General features: G+C 39.4%; 3 protein-coding genes across 3 annotated transcripts; all 3 read left to right on the top strand.

Annotated features, from left to right (window-relative positions):
- Nucleotides 1-280: 280 nt before the first annotated feature.
- Nucleotides 281-14851, top strand: LOC144355134 (uncharacterized). Its single transcript, XM_085506432.1, has 6 exons — nt 281-310; nt 413-478; nt 2775-3481; nt 4965-5124; nt 6077-6221; nt 12929-14851. Exons 1-6 carry the CDS (start codon nt 281-283, stop codon nt 13087-13089), a joined length of 1269 nt encoding a protein of 422 aa, XP_085362558.1. The 3' UTR covers nt 13090-14851.
- Nucleotides 14852-16961: 2110 nt separating this feature from the next.
- On the top strand, nt 16962-17720 carry LOC146735528 (uncharacterized). Its single transcript, XM_085505896.1, has one exon. It carries the CDS (start codon nt 16962-16964, stop codon nt 17718-17720), a length of 759 nt encoding a protein of 252 aa, XP_085362022.1.
- A 525-nt stretch (nt 17721-18245) lies between these two features.
- LOC146735527 (uncharacterized) lies at nt 18246-18713 on the top strand. Its single transcript, XM_085505895.1, has one exon. The coding sequence runs from the start codon at nt 18246-18248 to the stop codon at nt 18711-18713; it is 468 nt and encodes a 155-aa protein (XP_085362021.1).
- Nucleotides 18714-22853: the final 4140 nt, after the last annotated feature.

Raw genomic sequence — 22853 nt, 5'->3', positions numbered from 1 at the left:
TTCAAACCACTGAGCGATATCAAATCAGTATTTCTTCAAAAATGCCATGTTAGGTTACTCATTGTCTATTTTGGAACAAAATGACAAAAAAAACGCAAGAAATTGAAACACACATTGAAAGGCATTATGTATATGGGCCCCGTGCAACGTGTTCACCGCGTTTAAAATAAAGTGTTTACACACCATGAGAACGCGTATCACGTGACCACTGTAGAAATGCATGACTAATGTGTACAATCATAGTACATAAGAAACTTAGGCGTCAGCTGTAACAGTAGAAATGTCGTGGAAGCCTAGGAAACATGTTGCTGTATGTATTGCTTTGCATTTACTCATCATTTTAGCAATGTCGTTCTGGTTATTACACCAATGGGTCAAGTTTCGTACAAGTATAGACATGATTACTTTTCAGATGCAAGAAATAAATGTTTCCAATGAGGATGGAGCAGTTAACACGGGAAATGGTTCCCTCACGTTGGTGAGTAGTTCCCCATACGTAACAGTCTACACGACGTTATGGTCATTCTAAGCACGTTTTGAACGCATGTTATCCATTAGCTCAAGAGGTAAGTCTATAAAAAAAAACAGCCAATTTCAAGGCAAGGTATTAAAAAAGTAATTTCAAAAGAAATTCTGCATAGTTATGTCTTTAACATAATAAATAGATAACAATTGGTTATGTGAAATTCTTTTTCTTCTCTGTTAGTACAATCATATTTGTCCAATCGTGTCTTCCATTTCGTCTAGGCAAAGGTAATTTTTTCCTCTGCTCGATGAATCCATTATCATATAGCATAACAAACAAGACGAATTGTCTGGGGTAGTTGTTAAGATCATTGTGAAATTTGGCGACATATCTTTACCCTTGAGAAGAAATAATGATCACGTTAATGGGTGTAGTGCTTAAAAACATAACATTAATTTCCAACACAGATCTCCAGTCGAGAGAGCGGCGTTAGGTAGAATATTGGCTCAGCACCAAACACAAATTAGCATAATTAAACAGCAAAGGTACATGAATCACATGTCGCCAATGGATCACGTAAACATCAATTACTGCAAATATCTACTCAAAGTAAAAGCAAAGCGACCAATGTGGCATGTCTTTTAGAATTAGGAAAGGGTCCATTAATTACAGCAGATATAATGCAGATGATCAAATACTGGTCTAGCATAAACAAAATGCCCGAAATAAATTGCGCACTTATACAGAAATAATAACGTTGGCTTTGAAAACTACTTACACGTAGTAAAAAAGACTCATCACTGGTCATCAATGACAAAATTAAGCGCAGGAGAAAGAGCAAAACTTTATCAGCAGTTATCACCTACACGTTTAGACGAAATTAAAGAAAAAACTAAAATATTTTTCAAATAGTAAAGATAAGAAAACAATAATAAAATAGAGAACTTTTTCAAAACCGAGTAGAAAAATTGAAAACAATAGGTTCATGTACATGCACTAATAAATATTATACCAAAACACGTGTAATGAATAATTCCCTTCTTATTGTTCCATTTTATTTGTACTTTATTTAGTTTGTCAGTTGTTCTCTCTCATTTTATTTGTTTGACCATTTCTTCGAATATGTTGCATTTTAATCACAATCCTAACCGTCGACTAAATGAACGTGTCACTCAAATCCTGGAGCATATAAATCTTGTCTACCGATTTGTTAACATTTTGGTATCGATTTTATTCTCTTTATTTGCTACTAGGGTATCCATATCACGGCGGCAGTCATCCTGCGATTAATAGTGAATTACGTTAATACGGAAATGATATCTACTACGCCTACCTTATCGTCATCTGGTATTTGTATTGCTGCTTAGGCATAGGTATAAATGTTAGAATATGTATGATGTTAGAATATCAAATATGTATTATTAGTTCGATGCCGAATCGCAATTAAAATATAACGTCTAATACGGAAGTTAGGGACATTATCCTTCAGTCATCATCGCCAGTAAGCTATTTTGAATTCGATATGAAAAACAAAATGACGTCCACAGAGACGCGAAATGTCTAATGTATGTACCAAACGAAATCCACCCATAAACGACCGCGATTCGGTTCCGGAATGCCAGAAATGCTTGATTTTTTGATGATTTGTTAGCCCAAAACATGGGCACCATATGTACATTTTGAATTGGTTTGTCAAATCATTATATCACTATATCTGGGAGATGATGTATAATGAATATTTAAAATTTGAACATAATCAGTCACAGCAAGTCAGAGATATGGCACAAGAACCACATTCATTAAAAGAAAATGACCGCCAGTCGACCATTTTGAATCTTAATAGAAAAGCAAAATGATGTGCAGAAAGGTCCAATAATGTCCAATGTATGTATCAAGGTTGAACAAAATCCATCTATAAACAGCCGAGAAATGCTTGATTTTGATGATTTTTCATTACAAAATGGCTGCCATTCGGCCATCTTGAATCAGATCGTGAAACAAATTGATGTGCGTATGTATAGTGTGTTGTATGTGTGAAATTTGAATGTAATCGGTCTAGGCACACACGGACGGACGGAGGTCAATCCTTAAGTCCTCGTTTTCGGACTGCGTCCCAACGGGGACTAAAAACGGAGGACACTGAAGTTTGTAAGATGGCAACTTGAAAAAATGAGATATATTATTTAAAATTATTGCTGTTAAAAAAATACCTCCAGAAATACCCGGATGTATGATGCTAAGGAGTCGTACATACTACCCAATCACATGTGTGACATATAAGCAATATATTTATATTTCTCCACTCTAGGCTTCATTCACTAACTTCGGCAACTCTTCATTCAGTTATGGGAAACACATTTCGGTGGAAGAACCTCGTTCGCGAGACATTGGAATAAACTCGACAGCCATCACTTACCAACCTCGTCCAAAGAAGCGATATTTGTTACCAGTGATTCACACAGGTGGTCAAAACGTCCAATTCACCTCGTTCAAGAGAGCAACGGCGTTTGCGTACCTCCAAAACAGGACAATTGTTCTCGCTCCGTTCTTCCTTCACGGCGGCGACCAACGAGGCTGGAGTATGAATCACTGGCGTAACTTTAGTTTAGCCTTCGATGTGGAGATTCTAAAACAAGTTGTCCCAGTAGCCTCGTTGAGTGAATTCAAATCGGTCTGCGACGGCCGAATGAAAGCCATTCATCCAAGTAACTATGATGATACTTGTAGAGCCAATGACACTCTTCAACGAATTCTGAAGATCAAACGAGCGCCGAAGAAATACACGTTCAAAACACCCCAATACGCATACGAGAGTCATATTCTTAAAAACGAACCATGCCTGGCGATACTTCTACCACATTTTCTCGATCCACCGAAGAAAGAAGTCGAAGATTTGATTGACAGCCATTTCGTCAGGTCGCCAACCATCAAAGGGGCAGTGGATTTCGTGCTGGACAATATTTGTCGAGGTGGCCGCCTGATGGCGCTGCACTGGAGAAACCGTACTGGAGAGGCGTAAGTAACTTGAAGAAAGCTTCCATTGAGCCGCGAACGTCGAATTTTATGTATTTCGAGATTTAGTCGAATGTTTGTAATTCAAACCATATTTAAATCCCCTAGTCATCAACACACATGAGCATAATTCTCTTAGATAACATAGTAACCCCACCCACCCACAAAATCAACTTGTTTATCATAGCGGTTTGGAAAACAACATATTGCAAAATAAATGTAGCTCATTGGTATGTATAACAGGTAATTGTCATATAAGCATCGGCTACCTTCGTTTGCTCAGGTGATCGAGTTGCCGTCGTTTAAAGGGCGGTGGTCGTCGTGCCGCGTTGTGTTCGATGTAGGACTCATAGCGTGTAAAACACATTGTTTACGTGAAATTCGAACACGCACTGCGCGACGACCACCGCCCTTTAATGTCATTTCAAATAGAATTGCATGTACTTTATTCTACATGTCATCCCACGAAACGTCTTTACATCGAATCCCAGTACGACATTTCCAGAATGACCTTTCACCTTGTTCGCATTTGTTTCTACCATAAGTGATTTTCACTTATTTGATGCAATGGAAAAGAATGAACTATTTTGCACTTTTCTAATCAGAAATACTCGGTGACTTTGTGTGGCTTTAGTCATTCAATATTTTGTCCATATTTCACAATTGGAGTAAAAATAATGTATGGCAAATGCATTTTAAAGGTGCAATATAAAATAAAAGAGTACATATATTTGTGAGTAAATTAAAATTTTATTTCCTGATTACTTTTTCTCAAACTGAACTATACAGAAAGTATTCCAAGTGTATTCTTTTTTTAGTTGGGTTGATTTGATTTTCTTCGATGTTAAGCATATTTTTCATTTTATCGTTCAGGTTTTATACAGATTTGATTTAATTAATTTTGACACAAAGGGTTTCAGCTTGATTTTCGAGGGGCGACGCCCACCCCCTCTGTCCCCCTGTGCCGCCGCCACTGTTTATGCCAACTGTTGCCATTCATCTCTCTCGGAACGATTCACAAACACTTTCCCGGATGTAGCAAGACTGAGATGCAAGCAAGATTCCTGATTTTGCCATGGTTGATATTCGGGAAAAGGAAATCCCATTTTTGTTACATCGATTGGTACATCCACCAACACAATATCATGTGTGCATGATTACGTTATACGTATATCTGTTATGCGCGCGCATGCGAAACGTCATATCTCCGACTTCCGGTCATGTCATGTGATCCAATTGTATCACCAGTGGGTGGCGTTTCTCAATACTTTATTGAGATCGTGATGCAATCGTGAGTAGCAATCTTGAACATCGTGCCCCAAATTTTGCTGTTTTTGAATTTCAATGACCAGTGCATGCATGGGAGGAAGGGGTAATTGAGAAGTTCTCATTGATAGGGAATTTGCATCTCCGTATGTGAACTTATGAATTACCCGGATGAGTCATGCGTCCTGTCTGTGTTCACAGTTGTCTTCTTTTTCTGCAGGTGCGTGCATTTCTGGAGGCGGGAAGAAATACAAAAGGAGTGTGCGGAGATCATACCGGAGGCTGCTAAAATCGCCAAATTTATATCGAAGCCCCTGAAAGAGTTTATGAAGCGAGAAAATTGCACATGCATATATGTAGCTCACCCACGTTTTGCCAAGGTGAGACTTGATATTCAAATGTTTCCTTCAGTTCAGGTGTTACGACCGCCCTCTATCAATTGTGTTTTGTACATGTGATACAATTTCTTTGCTACTACAATTAAAAAGATATAAACTAAATGTTCAACATTAATTAAATAATAAACAATAAAGGTAGATTGGAACAGTAACACTTTCTCTGAAACAGGAAACAAAACAATTTCCTGTTCTACCATACGCGGCACACTTTACAGGTGCGCACAATTACAATATATATCCGATACCACTATATCGAGTGAATCACAATGAAATATCGATGAGTACACCTTTCCTTGAATCTGCGCGTCCTCTAACGACGAAGCGGAAGCATTTATACGTGACTGAGAAATGGCGTAACTGGATTAATGTCATTGGCATCGATATTGTTGTTTATTAAGATTTGTCGTTTTAAGCAAACCGCGCACAAATACAATATTTTAATGGCATTAGCTACGACGTCAATAAGCTTCATTTTTTTTCCTTTACGTCACAGAAACGATCCGTCTGTAGAGGGCGTGACCTAATGAAACTGTGCATTATGTGTTTTTTTCTATCCTCGGAGGCGGAGCTACGTCACAGACGTTCCACGTTGCTAAGACGCGCACCACTGTGCCATGCATTTCTATGGACTCTGTGCATGCCGGTGTGGAACACCGGTCGAGCCGGTGAAAATTCGAGAAAACAACACAAACTCAACTTTAAAGTAATCCTGAACAGCTAAATTCATATATGTTACACACGTAGGGCTAATCTTGTTACACTGTTCAGGGAACTCTCAACAACCATCGCAAAGTACCGTTTTATGAAAGTTTTTGGCCTTTGTTTTCACCGCGATGGTTGCCAGGAGGTGAAAATGCCCGGATGTCCGTCCCCGAGGATAATGACGCAAACAGAATCCAATATCACGATTAACAATAACATGTATTCATTCCAGGACGTCATGATGTACTTGAAAGAAACGATACCGGATAATCGTTTGATTGACTCTGATATCACAACAACGTGGAATACATATGTATTTAGGCAACTGAAAGCTGATCCTTTTCAGATGTCACTGTTCGAACAAGAGATATGTTTCAGTAAGTGTACAGCGCCCTCTAACGAGATACATTGAAAGATACGCCATCTTGTTTTATACTTGGGGTTAAATTCCCCGTGCAATGTACAACGAATGATAATAGTTTGTTTATAGCAAATGAGAATGACACATCCCAAACTGGTATACATATGAAGAAAACAGTATCAATTACTTGTCTAGGTCGTCCAGGCGGGCTACTAATTTGGAACAAATAGTAGAACTAGTACAATTGAATAATAGCACATGTTTGTGAGGGTATTATCACGATTTGTTGCCTGTCAAATGGATCGGGAGGGATGGTGGTCATGGCCATATACTATTGTTTATGCCAGAGCCGAAACAACTGTATTAACAATAAAAGTGATAAAACGTTGCTTTCTTATATGTTACTGTACTGGGGTCAAACTGCGTCTATTATACCCATACTAGTGTCAACCATGCTCAAATAATCATCCCTCCAGTGCATCGGTTTAGGTCGGATTTATTTAAAACACAGTGAATTCTATAACATAAAAGCAATACAGACACTGTGAAAGTAACTGTGAAACTATTTGTAACCATGTAACATACATGTCTCAAATAAACGTTCAGAAGATTGTAGACTTACGTCGTTGGGCTTTCCTCATTAGGTTATTGTCACTGGGGTCGTTTCGGCAGTGCTCTTTGTCACATGAGGGTCGTGAGAGTGTTGTGTGTGAACTGTGGTCTTCCAAGCTGTACGTACATGGATTCTAGAATACGTCTCACTGTGCCAATCTGCCGCTCCCAGATGCCTCCAAAATGAGATGGGTTCAGAATCCATTCACATTTGTGGTATGTAAGCAACTTCTGTATCTGCTTCTGGTTAACTTCCTTGATGGCTGCATTGAGCTCATTCTTTGCACCTATGAAATTCGTGCCTTGATCACACCGCAGTCTCTTAACAGTACCGCAGACGGCTATGAAACACCGAAGAGCATTTATGAATGCAGAAGTGTCCATTGAATCAATTATTTCTATGTGTATTGCTGTCGTGTATAGGCAGATAAAGATAACTGCCCATCACTTAACTCCTGATGCTCCGCCTCTGGTCCTCCTAGATACTATGTTCCACGGACCAAAGACGTCCATACCGACGTTAGTGAAAGGTGAAGTGTTTGCCATTCTGTCTGTGGGTAGGTCTGCCATTACTTGAGTCAAAAGTTTTGCTCGTAGTCTTCTACATGTTGTGCATTTTTGTAATATACTGCGTACTAGGTTGTGCAAACCAAGTACCCAGTAGCTTTTGACTCTTACTGCAGCCAGTGTGAGATGTCAACCTTGGTGTTGGGTTTTATGGTGCACATATTCTACGATGAGTTGTGAGATGTGATTGTTCTTCGGCAGTACTATTGTATGGCAACTGGATAGTTCGAGATCTGCTCTGCGAATCTTCCACCGACACGGAGTAGATGATCTTCATCCATAAATGTGTTCAGTCAATAGAGAGAGCTATCTTTTCTCAACTCATTACCACCAGTGTCTGTTGGCGATAATTTTTTGAGTTCCTTGAGGAAAGCGTCATGTTGTACTGTGCGAAGTATATGATTCTCTGCACGTTTCTTGGGTGTAAGTCCTTTATCGATAACTTCTTTACAATTAGCCTTGTAAGACTGTGTCTTCAGTATGAAGTTTGCTACTGCTCGTCTGAGGGAGGTCCATGATGAGAACCTTTTAGTAACCTTTTAGAGCCTAGGTGGCCGGACGGGTTATCTGGACTTTTTGTGTGTTTTTTGATGTCTGTTGCAAACACACAAGATTTTTTGCGCACTTCAGGATCTTCATCACTGATGTCATAAGTCTGTTGACCGTTGTTTGTTTCATGTGTGTGGTCTGGCTGCCAGAGGAGTTGCGGGCCTTTGAGCCGCATGGTGTTATTAAGTTGATGAGCTAGGACTGAGCATGTCGCTAGGTCAGCCGGGTTCTGGCTTGTGGGTATATGACACCACTGGTCTGGAGAGGACAAGTTGTGGATTTTCTGGATGCGGTTGGCCACATATACGTGGAATCGCTTAGCTTCATTATTCAGGTATCCCAGGACTATTGTACTGAACATGTAGTGGACTGTGAAGTCTGTGGGACTTCTGATTTCTGCTTTGATCTTGCCAGCTAACTGATTAGCACACAGTTTTAGACAAGGTATCAATACTGCATTAGTTGGGTTCACTTTTGCCTTTCCTAGGAGGAATGCTACGTTTACCTCATCTTTATCATTTATCTGTCTCAAGTATGCAACTGCTCCAATAGCTACATCACTGGCATCACAAAAGATGTGATATTCCCTTCTCTTTACTGGTACAAATGCAGGAGGGGTTAACAGCGAGGTATATGAACATTCTCAAGGTGGACCAGACTGTCTCGCCAGCATTTCCACCGTAGTAGGTATTCTTCTGGTAGTAGGTCATCCCATCCTACATGCGTGTCTGTCTTTCTTTACTTTAGAAGTTTCTTCTATTAGTCCACGTAGAATCCGCTTTCCCTCTATTGTAACTGGAGCCAGGATGCCTAAGGGATCGTAAATGGAGTTCACGATAGCTAGAACTCCCTGCCGTGAAAATGGGTTCTCTTGTATGTGAAAGTGTCGGAGTGTAGGGACCACTGGATACCTAAGGATCTCTGTGTGGGTAGCGTGTCTTGGTTAAGATCCAGGCATTGTAGATTTTTGGCGTGTATATCACTAGGTATAGAGTTCATGAGTTCTTTGTTGTTAGAGACAAGTTTGTGGAAGTTTATATTCCTAGTAGACAACATTTCTCGTGTTCTCTTGATGAGACTGACAGCTGCTTCTGCATCTGGCTGGGAGATAAGTCCGTCATCTACATAGATGTCTGAACATACAAATTCTCGAACATCTTCTCCATATGTTGTATAATTCTCCTCTGCTATCAGTCTTAGACCATATGTTGCTGGTGGCTGGTGACGAAACATTCCCAAACAGATGAACGTTCATCTGGTACTGGATCTCAGGTTTCTCTGGATTGTTTTCTTAGAACCAAAATAAGTGTAGATAGTCACTGTGTTCCTCATTCACATGGAAACTATGAAACGTATGTTCTATGTCACCCATAACTGCTATAGGGTGACATCTAAACCTCAGCAAGACACCAATGAGACTGTTCATCTGGTCTGGCCCTTGAAGCAATGCATAAATCAGGGAAGTTCCATTACACCTTGCACTGGAGTCAAACACTACTCTGATCTGTGCTTTCCTAGGGTGGTATACCCCAAAGTGAGGTAAATATCAAGCGTTGTCAGAAGCTAATTCTGAATCAGGAACAGGACTGGCGTGTTGACGTTATATTACCTTCTCCATGAATTGTAGGTATTATTCCATCTCTGGTTTTCGTTCTAGCTGCTTCAAAAGATTTTTGAAGCGACTCATTGTTGTCTGGTAGTTGTTTGGTAGTCTCCTTGGGTCGTATCTAAATGGTAGGGGTAGTTCTAAATTGCCCTTTCTGTTGATGTGGGTGCCATTTTTCATGATGTCCAAGAAGCGCTTGTCTTCTATAGAGTGAGCTTTCTTCTCATCATCTGGTGTTTTCTTGAAATACATCTTCTCCACTGGCTACGTCAGGTGCTATATGTTCACTGATGCGAATGTGATTGTCACATTCAAGTGGGTTCTTTATAGCTGTCCAGCCTACTGGGTTATGTTTCAGACTTATTTTTGTGCGACGTACATATGCTCTAGCTGTACCTCTAACTGTTTCAAAGCACAGGTCGCCAGATACTGTCCACCTTAGGTTGGTACGTTGAGCCCAAGGTGCACTGACTAGTCCGTTCCTGGATTCTCTAATTTCAGGGGCTCTGGGCAGTTTCTCCCTATCAGATGTATCCCAATGTCATCCTGTATTTCTGGGATTTTGTCTGCTATTGGTCTGAGATGAGTAAATGATCTGCATATTTCAGGTGTTGGTATTTCATTCTTGTCGCAGGGTATACTGTTGTTCTCTAGTACAACTGGGAGGGTGAATTTCTTCTTACCATCAGTAGCTTCGATGATAATGTGATTTCCTCGCCTATGTGGCGAGTTCATATTCTAGTTCTGAAACTGGTATTTTTAGCGCATCGAACAGGTATGTGTCTCCCATGCAGGCATTGGATTGGTCATCCAAGACGACATACGTTTCTATGATGTTCAATGGATTGTGTTGCATGTAGACTTTTGCAGGAACTATCTTACCACATGAGCGTGCACCTGGACACTTGTTGAGCTTAGTACACTTTGATGTGGCCTCCTGACGTGTTTCTGTTTTCTGTACTTTTGGTCTGGTTGTCACACCAGGTGTGGTGTGTAGACATGAGACATGTTTGGTACTGTTGCAGACTGAGCACTCCACCTCTGTGTCGCAGTCTCTGGCCAGGTGTTTGCGCGTCCATTTTAGGCACAGCCCTTTATTCTTACAAAGTTCTATTCTGTCTGCTATTGGTAGCTTTGTAACTGCCTTGCATTCTGTCAGGCCATGCTTAGATGTCTCATGGTAATCACACTGCTTCTTGGTGTCTAGCATTTTCGTAGCATCGACTCTAGCTCTGCTTTTGGCTTGTTGGTTCGATCTAGCCTTATCAGATGTAGCGATTGAGTTAGCAAACTTTGGTATATCTGGATCGTTCTGTATCCTAGCTGTATTTCTATGAAATTCTGCAAAGAAACAGAATGGTGGGAATTTTCCAATTCTTTGCTTGTAACAGGATACCTTCTCTCTTCATTTGTTCAGGATGAATGCTGGTAGTTTTTCAACTATGGGATTCAGAACATGTGTGTTCAATGTGCTGAGATCAGCAAGTTCTTTCATGTGTGCCAGTGTGTCGGTACACAGATCAGCCAACTCTAGGAGCTTCTGGTTGTCATCTGCTGGGTTTCCAAACCTGTTTTTTAATCTTTCCATGCTTCCTGGTAGGCAGTTTCAACATTCTTCACGTACTGCAGTCTAAATCTATTCATTAAGATCTTAGGTTCTCCTTTGGTGTATTTACTGAGAAAGGACAATTTCTCAGTTGTTGGCACACACACCGTCTGGACCATAGATTCAAAAGTTCTGCGCCACGGCAGAAAACTTATAGGATCACCACCATACACATCAGGTTCTTGAACTGGTAGGCGTTGACGATCCACTATTTTGATGTACTAACTGGGGAGGTGTGGGGACTGCTGATCTGCTGATCTGAATTGATATTGTTATGTGTTATTGCATCCCCTGGCTGTTTTGTAGTTTGGAGTGGAGAAATTGTATTATACCCAGTAAGTGTAGTTGGTGGTGGAGGCCTTGGTTGTTCTAGGAAATATGGTGAAGCTCGTGATTTGAGGTTATGTTACGCGTACAAAAACGTAAGGCATGTTCATTGGACGTTTCCTGAGGTAATGTGAACATCTGTTGTGTTACACCTTCTTTCACCACTTTCTGAAATGCTTCTGCGCTTGCCTGTGTGACTGCTGCCTTTTTCTTTGCTTCTAGTATTTTCAAATTGGCTTTGAAACTGGCTTCCGTCGGTGCTTGCTTCACTTGCTAATTGGCTATGGTTATCTCGTACTCAGCCTCTTCTGCTGCTGCCGCTGCATCAGCAATTGCTTGTGCGTGGGCGGTACTTAACCTAGACGATGCCCTTGACATGACTGAACCCGTTACTGAGAGTGCATGTTGGGGTTCATGGTTCAGGTTTAATTCTTGGAGTTCTCTGCCTTGCCAGTAAGTCTGTTATTTCCATTTCAACAAGTTGTTTGCTTCATACGGAAACGTGATTCTGTATAATCTGCGTCGTTGCATTTTCCTCTGAATGGTCTTGCTCATAAAGGTTCATCACATCTACGTATGTACATTCATCCTGATGGGCAAGGGTACCTAGTTCATTCATAATTAATGTGGGCTCACTTTGCGTGGTTGGAATACTCAACATGAGCTTATTTATTTGTTTCCAGATTGCTAACATGCTTTTTTCTGCATCACTGATGGCATTTGACAGTGCTTTAGGTGTTAGCTTTCTTTGGCATTGAGGGCGCATCTCCGTGTTCACTGACAGATTCATCTTTCTGCTCATTTTTGTTGTGTTGTTCATCACACTGTTCAGAATATACTGGAGTTTCATTGTCATCGTATTCTGTCATACCTATTCCATCGAGTTGGATTTTACTATTTTCTGCCATTTCTATTCATAGGATTTCAATCACAATGTTATATGGGTTATTAACGGTATACAAAAGTGACATCTGAATTTACCACCAACCTTCCTGATAATGTATGGTATTACATACAGATACACTGATATACTTGTACAGTACAAATGTTCAGCCTAGTGTATCATGTAGAGGTCACATTAAACATCAGTATCCGTTGTGTTTACTCCCACTGTATACTGAAGACGTCGATAGATTTACTGCAGTATGGATTGCGATAATTCACTGTTCTGGGGTCAAACTGCTTCTATTATACCCATACTAGTGTCAACCATGCTCAAATAATCATCCCTCCAGTGCGTCGGTGTAGGTCGGATTTATTTAAAACACGATGAATTCTATAACAAAATTTTACAGAAGAGAGCCACAGGCCGAAACGTCCATGCATGACCTTCCTGCACGTCGCTAAGACGTTAACATGGCCGCCACTCTCTAGTCGACCTAATTATCGACACTCGCCGTGTAGAGCGTATACATATTCACACTTACGTAAATAAATATGTTGCTTTTCCTTACAGGGGCTGATTTATTTCTTCGACCAGCCGTCTCGAATTGGTCAGATTTTATTGAAAAGCAAAGACGTTTGATTGGGAAAAAGACAACAAGAGTTCGTGCAATAGCAGGTTTGGATTACCATACTGGAAGAACTGTATCTGAGCGATATGAGAAGTTTTTGTAATACTGACGTCATCTTAAATCATTGACGTCGAACGTGTCTGTTTTTACGCCAGAACTTTCGTTCGGCGGGACGACTACGCTATGCGGAAGAATGACAATTACAAAACAAATTTTGGAGTTGGTCACAGTCTCGGAATATGTTAATTACACTCCGTCTCTGTCATACATGGAATAAATTTGCATAAATCTGCATAATAAACAGAGCCTGGTGTGGTTTCCGGATATTGTTGGTAGTGTCTAGGAAATGGTGGCAGTTATATACGTACAGTAGTGAAATATTGCAAGCATATCTTTATTAAGAGTTATAAATCACCACTATCGGAATCAGAGATTTAATGACGTCATAGCTTTACATTATGATAATATAAACCTCTATTTAGAGATGTATAACAATACGTCATACTACAACGTCATATCGGATACAGAGAAAGATCTGGACGTTATGGTACATTATCTTACCATAGACCCTTCTCCTTGTCCAATATAGCCCTTCTCCTCGTCCAATATAGCTGTGTGGGATTCATTGTAGTTGTTTAAATTTAACATAATTCACATGCATATCTATCTCAGACAATACAACACACCACAGTACTTGTATATCATTCTCACATAATATAACATAGCTCACAATAAATCATCTCAAATGATATAACCTATCTCATAGTATATCATTCACAAATGATAAAACATATATCACATTTTACCATTATGATATAACACATCTCACAGTACATAAACTCAAATGATATAACATATATCACATCATATCAACTCAAATGATATAACATATTTCAAAGTAACAGTATATATGATATATCTCGCAGGATATTATTCTCAAATAAAATTTCACAGCACTAACACGTCGTTCTCACGTGATATGCCAATGATTACAATATATAATTCTCACATGATATAAAATATTGGTATAGCAGTCTCATATGATATAAATATATCACATTATATCATTTTCATATGATATTAGAAGTAATTATATAATGCATCTGTACTGTAATCCTGATGCATTGACTGATTCGTATCAATGTTTGAATCCTTCCAGGGTGTCAGCATCCTTTATTTCATGTTTATGTCATATTACCCCAAACCCTGCAAATGGAAGTGTGAATGGAATCATGGGAAGAAACGGTGTGCATTGTGATAACTGTCATAAAGGTGATTGACAGGTCATACTTGTTTTCAACTCTGGAAAGACAGTAGAATCTACTAGGTGTGCTTGTGATTTACAACTTTGGAAGGAGAGTTGGAATCTACCAGGTGTGCTGTTATTTGAATAACAAAGAATGTTTATGATCTACTGAGTTGCCTACGTGACACAGCTGCTATAAAATCACATTCTGATGGTGGTGTCACTGAATCATGTCTATAAGACAGACTAAGGACAGTTTGGGGTCCATCATTTCAACTTGGTATCTGGTGTGTCCTGCTACTATATTGTGTGACAAGTGATACAGGCTACAACCATCATTCTGTGAGACTTGTATGAACTGCTCTGCGATCTCCTGCTTCCAGCGGTGCCCTCCAGAATAACAGCGTTCCTCTGCAAGCAAGACTCCTGTATTTCTTCGTTGTTGTGTTGCAGAAGCCATTGACTGTCGTCAATTATTACATCCTGGCACTGTGAGTTATCACCAATGCACACTTCCCTAAGCAATCCCCTATTTTAGTGACTTTATTCATTGTATTTTTCTGTGCTTTATTTCTTGTAATTATTTTGAGAGGTATTAAAGCCAGGAGCTTTAACTCGATATTTTGGTGTATGTTTATTTAATTTCCAGTACTATTGTCTTGTCTACCCCATTCTAGCAGTGAAAGAACCAACTGTCCAGTGTGAGTTCTGTGGATGGCCCCCTCAATTGCGATAAGCAGGCTTTACACTGTGACACAGGGGTATCAGGATTTGTTTCTATAGAAACAAGGATTTACCATTCGCGTCACTTCGGTGCTCAAAATGATTGAAAAAAATGATATTTACAATAATAAACAATTTAACAAAGTGTAAGAAATCTGGCTCCCCTGTGCTAACGATGACCATCCGCAAAAGTCCCCCGTGTTTACATTGATCAGCTGATTAGAACAAGATGTAAAACGTGATCAATAAAATATTAGGTACAGTCACTAAGAATAATTATATTTAGAAACGTCATAGTTTGAGTAGTGAATATAAAATAATTCGTGTGTTACGCGTCAAAATAAATATAACATGTTTTGTAGTGTAAGTTTTATTTCAGATGTGTATGTTTGCAGGAGCTCCTATCTGTTATATGCATAGTGCCATCAGAGAAAAAAGGTGTCGGGAACCGTGTGCAAATGTAAGCTCCACCCATCAACACCTCCTACTTATTATGTTAATTATATGTCACTCATTTAAGTTTACTCATTAATATTCATAGTGTTATTGTTATATAAGCATTGTACATTGTACTTGATTTTGAGTGCTTTGTTAGAATAAAGCGTTGTGATAACCAACTCCACTTCACGCCTTTGTTGGCCATTCCTTTCTCTCATCTAACGGACCCTATCTCAAGTGCGTAAGCACATTGTTGGTGCCGAGACCAGGATGTCTATTGAGAGAAACAAGCGATGTAGAGGGGGCCACCGCAGTCAAATGACTAAACTTATTGAAAGGGCTGAAGATATCGTCGCATTCGACACTCCAGTACAACTAAGCACGATTGACAAGTTGAAAGCGACAATTGGGAGTATGACTTCAAAATTAGAAAATCTCAAACTATTGGACGAAGAAATACTAAACGAAACCGAAGACGATGATTTCGACAAGGAACTTGAGGAATCAGATGACTATGCTATTAAGATGAATGAATACGTGGTAAAATTCAAAGGATTTCTACAACGGATGACGACTCGTTCAACAAGTTCCAGAGATAATACCTCTACAACTGAGAACGGTCTTTCGCCAGACTCTACACAGCAAACAACAAGGAAAGTCAACCTCCCAAAGCTTACGTTAACCCCGTTCAGTGGTGACATTCTGACCTGGACGAGTTTTAAAGACGGAGTTGACGCTGCCGTCCACAACGATTCAAGTCTGGATGATGTCCAGAAATTTCAGTATTTGAGGGCACATCTGTGTGGCGAAGCAGCACGAACTATCAACGGACTACCACTCACCAACACCAATTACATACATGCGCTCGACTTACTCACCAAGAGATATGGTCAGCCACAGAAAATAATTAGCGCGTATATGAAGGCTTTATGGAAACTTGAGCTACCCTCCGGAACATTGAATAATCTTGTAACTTTCCACGACAAAGTAGAAAGTTACATTCGTGGATTAAATGCCCTCGGGGAAATCAGATGACACCTTCAGTGACCTACTAGTCCCACCACTGCCGCATTCGTGACAACAACTCGAGAAAAACCTCCGAGGCCAGCTCACTGTGCATTTTGTAAAAAGAGCGGACACAAGGCAATAGACTGCAGGGTAGTTTCCAATAAGGCAAAACGTTCCGAAATCATCAAGAGAGACAAATTATGCTACAATTGCCTCAGCACACATCAAGTTTCAGATTGTAAATCAAAATTCAGATGCCAAACTTGCAAACGCAAACATCACACTGCGATATGCCAAGGGGAAATTCGCAGACAACCAGCCACATCGGAAGATAATGTACATACCTGTGTTTCATCTGCTCCTAGCCGAAATTCTCACGTGATGTTAAAGACGGCTATTGCAGACATTACTGCCAAAGGATACTCAACACAGTTACCTGCCACACTGCTATTTGACGACGGATCACAAAGAACTTTCATAACAGAACGTACATGTAAAAATGTTATTCGGAAATAATAAATGTTTCCACACTTGGAGCAAAGTCTACAGGGTTACGATCAATGAAAATTGCAGAAATTACGGTAATTACCTCTAGTGGTTCAACTGTTGATATTCGTGCATTGATTGTACCCCAAATCACTACACCTCTTAATAATTATCTGAAATCTAGCGCCAGTCTTGCCAATTTACCCTATCTACAAGGCTTAAAATTGGCACACGCCATTTCTGGTGACCGGGAATTTGAAGTTTCCGTTCTGGTAGGTGCAGATTTTTATTATTCATTTGTTGGTGATCATGTTGTTTGTGGCCAGGGACCCACAGCAGTGTCTTCCAAATTGGGTTACTTATTATCTGGGCCATTACCACCGCAACATTCGAACCCCCTCCCCACCTCTACTGTAATGCATGTCGCTACCCACGTGTCCGGTGAAGATTCTCTACTTCAAAATTTCTGGAATGTTGAGAGCATAGGTGTTGGGGACGATCCCACCCCACATGAAATTACTTACGATGGTTATACCAAGTCACATTTACGCTTAGAAAAGAATCGTTATGTAGCTAAACTTCCCTGGAGCCAAGATCACGCTCCCCTACCTACAAATAAAAATATTTGTGAGAAAAGAACGCGTGCTATGGTCCAACGACTAACACCGGAACTAAGACACGTGTACGATAAGCTTATAAAGGACCAATTAAATCGTGGCTTTATTAAAATTATTCCTAATGATGACAAGATTTCAGGTCATTATCTCCCTCATCATCCCGTGAAAAAAAACTCCGAAACAATACCAATTAGAATAGTTTACGATTGTAGTTGAGAGGAAACCAATTCGAAAAACTTGTGGTGACCGCCGCCCATTCAAATATTAAACACTCGGGTTCCCAGGCAACAATCACACATATTCGCCAAAGATTTTGGATTCCACAAATTCGGCCGTTTGTGAGATCAATACTGAGAAATTGTGTTGTCTGTCGGTTAGTGTGTGGAAAACCCTACAGGAAACAGATTCCTGCATCCCTACAAGCATGTAGATTACGTAATGCTCCACCCTTCACCGTTACAGGTGTGGACTTTACCGGAGCCGCGTTTGTCTCAGTAGAGAAGTCAGAGTGGAAAGCCTATATCTGTTTATTCACATGCGCTGTGACTCGGGCTATTCATTTAGAATTGGTTATGAATCTCTCTACCGATACATTTACGTGCCCTCAGACGGTTTGCTGCGAGGCGTTCATTACCTAGTAAAATTATTTCGGACAATGGATCAACGTATCTTTCCGCAGCTAAAGAAATACAGAAATTATTAGAGTCAGCATCAATTCAAAACTACTTTGCAAACCACCGCATGGAGTGGTCCTTCATACCAAAACGTGCCCCTTGGTTTGGAGGATTTTGGGAAAGACTTATTGGTATGACAAAAACATCCCTCAAAAAAGTCCTCGGTCACGCCTTTGTGTCTGTTGACGAACTGCAAACAGTTCTTACAGAAATCAAAGCCACATTAAATGACCGCCCACTAACTTATCTCTCCTCTGATTCCAATGATTTACTACCACCTTCACCTTTAACACCTTCACATTTTTTACATGGCCGCCTTATTACGACTATGCCGTATTACAGTGTAGATGAGGAGGAACTAAATGACCCAACATATGGCAATTTTGAAAACTTCCAAAAGAGATCTGAACATTTAGCCAAAATTCAAAATCATTTTTGGAAAAGATGGGCTCAAGAGTATCTCAATTCGTTACGCGAACAAGATAGTTATCAGGTAAAGGGGCCCTACAAAATCAAATTCGGGTGGGAGATATAGTTTTGGTGGAAGACACTTCTGTACCACGGATAAAGTGGAAACTGGCCATGATCGAAAAACTGAACACCGGAAATGATGGTTTAGTGAGGTCTGCATATATCAGGACAGCCACTGGCAAGACTAGCAGGCCCATTACAAAACTTTATCTATTGGAGGTCAATTATCAATTAGAAAATGGTAAAAATTACACTCCTACTGAAGGCAGTGTACAATCTAAGGTTAATGATACCAATATTGTGAGACCAACTCGCAAGGCGGCTACAAAAGCTTGCCAACGCTTTAAAGTCTGGTCATCGATTCTCTCTACATAACGTTGGTTTATGTAATGTATCAAACTGTGGTTAACATTTTCGTTTCCATGCAAACTTTATCAACCTTGTGAAATACTTGGTCATTGAGAACCTTTATTTCAAGTTAGTATTCGTAACATTCGTTTCATGTGTTATCGTAATTTAGGTTGATAACTTTATACCTTGTTTAAAAAAAATCATTCAGTCTTATATTTATTCACACCATCGTTTAGACATGGAGGTAATAAGAATTACCTCCATGGTTTAGACGATCCTTTTAGACAGATGGTAAGCATTAATAAATACTTAATGAGTTACTGTAGATTGCCACACCTGGAAGAAATTATAACAAAAGGGAAAGGCATTAAAAGCCGGATTGTCAACATTCGATTATGTGTCAAACAATATGTTAGAACCCAGCGTTTATTTACCAAGTATAATTACATTCCAGACGGCATTGACTTTTAGTATTAGTAGTATTTTATGGATTATTTCTTGTAAACGTCTTATTTGTCATGCTCCATCTGTTAATCCTGCTGTTAATACGATTTACAGCATGTGTTTATAAACAGTCATGTAATCTTTATTCGGTGTTTTTCATCTTCGCTAGGGGGAGGATGTCGGGAACTGTGTGCAAATGTAAGCTCCACCCATCAACACCTCCTACTTATTATGTTAATTATATGTCACTCATTTAAGTTTACTCATTAATATTCATAGTGTTATTGTTATATAAGCATTGTACATTGTACTTGATTTTGAGTGCTTTGTTAGAATAAAGCGTTGTGATAACCAACTCCACTTCACGCCTTTGTTGGCCATTCCTTTCTCTCCTCTAACGGACCCTATCTCAAGTACGTAAGCACAGAAGAAAACGAAAGTGGAACCGCTAAGAATCAACCTAAAAAAACTTATTTATTAATTCACGATGTCATTTTGTGATTGGAAAAGTTTGCTAGGAGTGGTGTAAATGAGGAGGATCTTGGACATTGCCAGTTTACAAGTATGAGATTTTGTGTGTTAATGGCTGGAAATTTCACCAGTTACGATACATTCGACATTTGGGTCAAGGGTTTTTGAGTTTGATTGTTTGGATTCATTCCTGCCACTTGGGACACGACTCTCTGAAGCACATGCGTACCTGGGCTGCTTATTGCCATGGCGAGGCTAACACCAGAAGATGACTCGGTAATGGCATGGCGAACAACACCAAACAAATTGCAATAATGTACAACAATTGGTACAGTGGAGACACTGCTCGATGCAGACATGAATGAGTTGGACAAGATGAAAGGCGAGCCAAAAGATGGAAGAGAGATATATTAGCAGAGTTTATGAATGATGTATTGAAATGAAGTACGATATGCACTTCTAGCAAAGGCCGAGGTGAAGCCGAGGTAGTATCGAGGTTACAGATGGACTAGATAATGTCTACAATTCCTGTCAGAGATACAGATATGAGATGCACCGAGTTATAGTGCAATATGCAATATACATAATGCCATGTTTATTAAACAATGCTAAAGACGGCTACCCATTTTGTGGCAGAGTGTGTTTGAGTGACTAGTAGTGTTACTCAAGAAAAATAGTTCCCCATCAACTATCGAAAGTTGAATATCATCACCATAAATAAACTTATAGCAGAATAGATCTCACTGGTCAATGGCTGGAGAGGTCGACCATCATAGCTAAATGCTACAAAAGTGAATTATTTCTGATACAGCGCGGGTATGACCTACCATAAGAAACGGGACAAGGCCTACTCTTTTAAAGTAAAAAAACTGGGAAGACAAGACCTTATGGCATGAAGTGCGAGCAATCTGCGGATGGGGTGCTTCAGAGACTTTAATAAACTGAGTAGAAACTCAGAAGCAAGTTGGCGAGAATGTTGTGCAGCCCAGTGAGAACATGTTAGCCACCAGTCCGGGAGAGAGTTGCCCACAAGCAAGAAGGTGAAAACAGATATCCAACATAAACTTCGGTGACTGGTCATGTACTGGTAGGAGTGCCAGCAGACAAGAAAAACATATACCCAGAGCTTACATACTGGGATATCAAGTTTGTACCACTATTAAGAAGATCATTCTGAATGACGCAACATTTGTCAGTTGATGTCAAAAAGTATTTGGTCATGTGGGACCAATTTGGAGGTGGATGATAAGATATTATGGGTATCAGTGATTCAATGCGTGCACTTCGTTCTGATATCCCTCTGGCAATTGACATTTCTAGAAAAATATTACTGAGTGGGAATCGCATGTAATGTTAGATATGCAGAATTGCCGACACAGCACTGGGGCATTCTGTAACAACACAACATTGAGCACCAATGAATCCGCCGGACATACAGAAAGGCTAGTATTTAGAGCTAGTAAATGACAATTATTTGACAAAGTGGATAGAAGCTTGGAGGTATTGTTGCCACACCGGAGGAGTATGTGGAAAAGTCATGAAACTGAATCCAGCCCAATCTCAAATTTTGTATTTTAGGTGAATATTTTGGTTTATATATGGTCAAAACTTATCTTATCCAAATTCGCTTTAAAGAATGGTGGTGATCAATTGTTTTGATGGTAGGCCAGTATGAGATTTGTAACAAGATGATAACAATTGCAATTTCCATGACAACAAGCATACAAAATATCTTAGTTGTGATATTGCAAGATTATTGTGGTGACATTAAGCATGACAAATAATTAATATACGACTATGCAAAACATGGTCAACTTTATTTTGAATCTACAAGCAGAGCTCTTTCGACTGAGTTTGCTTGGATACTTACACCCCATCCATCCATCAAGGGTCTTTCAAGCAAAACAACATATTAAAATTGTAATTAACTCGGTACTAGATTTAACCCATATTAGATGATATCTAAATAATACAAGTCAATGTAGTCATCCAGTGATACTTAATAAACATTAAAACTAGCATATTAGTAGTCTAATTATTTATGCTCCTGGCACTTCACAAAGGCTTTTAAATCATTTAGCGCCATATTTTTTTCCCCAATTCATTTACAATTTCTGTAATTTTCACTTAATTCATTAGCAGAATATAAATGGTACAATTTTGTTGATGGTGTCTGAAGTTGACTTTGACGCTCAAAGGGTTAAGATTTATAATAATATGTAAATAAAGAAGGCACAGTTCTGACTGCCATTACCATTATAAATCTCCCCTCAATGAACAGCTCCAACTAACACTGTACATAACAACAGTATAAAAACTACAAATTTCTTGATTGCAAATAGCACCTATAGTTTTGACTGTCAAATTCATTTCAATCAAACCTGTGAATCAGCGTAATTGTGTCAAGATCATGGTGGTAAATACTGAACAAGTGCTAAAACTCTCCACTCATCAACTGAATTTAACCAGTTGACACATTCATTATATTGGCAATCAGTCAAAAAGCGTTCATTTCACCTTACCTTGTCAAAATAAGACAGCTATGTTGACTTTGAAAACAGTAACCAACTAAATGTATTACTTAAACTGAATATATATTATGAATGAAAATATTCAGTGCTTTTAGACTTTGATTTTTTTTCTTTTGTGGACTTTATGGTTTTGAAATAAAGCCATGTAAAGTATTGTAACACAAATCACAATTAGTAATAGGACGTATTAGTGTAGAATACTTTATTTTTGCTTGGAATTTATTTTCGCTATTTTCGCTGAAGGGATGATTTCGTGAAAATAAAATCCAGCGAATATACCTTTTTTCCTATATTTAACATTCAGCTCATCAGAAATCAGTGAAAATAAATTCCATACAAAACGCCAAAAAAGCCTTTTCAGCGAAAATTAATTCCAGCGAAAATAAAGTATTCCACAGTAGTACCAA

The sequence above is a fragment of the Saccoglossus kowalevskii genome, chromosome 12 (genome assembly GCF_978046115.1).
Source record: "Saccoglossus kowalevskii chromosome 12, keSacKowa6.1, whole genome shotgun sequence".
Lineage (NCBI taxonomy): Eukaryota > Metazoa > Hemichordata > Enteropneusta > Harrimaniidae > Saccoglossus > Saccoglossus kowalevskii.
The sequence above is the reverse complement of the archived record's forward strand: the minus strand, read 5'-3'. Positions and strand labels throughout refer to the sequence as shown.

Coding starts and splice junctions, on each gene's coding strand:
- LOC146735527 (XM_085505895.1), top strand. CDS start 18,246: ATGGAGTGGTCCTTCATACCAAAACGTGCCCCTTGGTTTGGAGGATTT.
- LOC144355134 (XM_085506432.1), top strand. CDS start 281: ATGTCGTGGAAGCCTAGGAAACATGTTGCT. Junction 479..2,774: donor GAAATGGTTCCCTCACGTTG/GTGAGTAGTTCC, acceptor TCTCCACTCTAG/GCTTCATTCACTAACTTCGG. Junction 3,482..4,964: donor AGAAACCGTACTGGAGAGGC/GTAAGTAACTTG, acceptor CTTTTTCTGCAG/GTGCGTGCATTTCTGGAGGC.
- LOC146735528 (XM_085505896.1), top strand. CDS start 16,962: ATGAAAATTGCAGAAATTACGGTAATTACCTCTAGTGGTTCAACTGTT.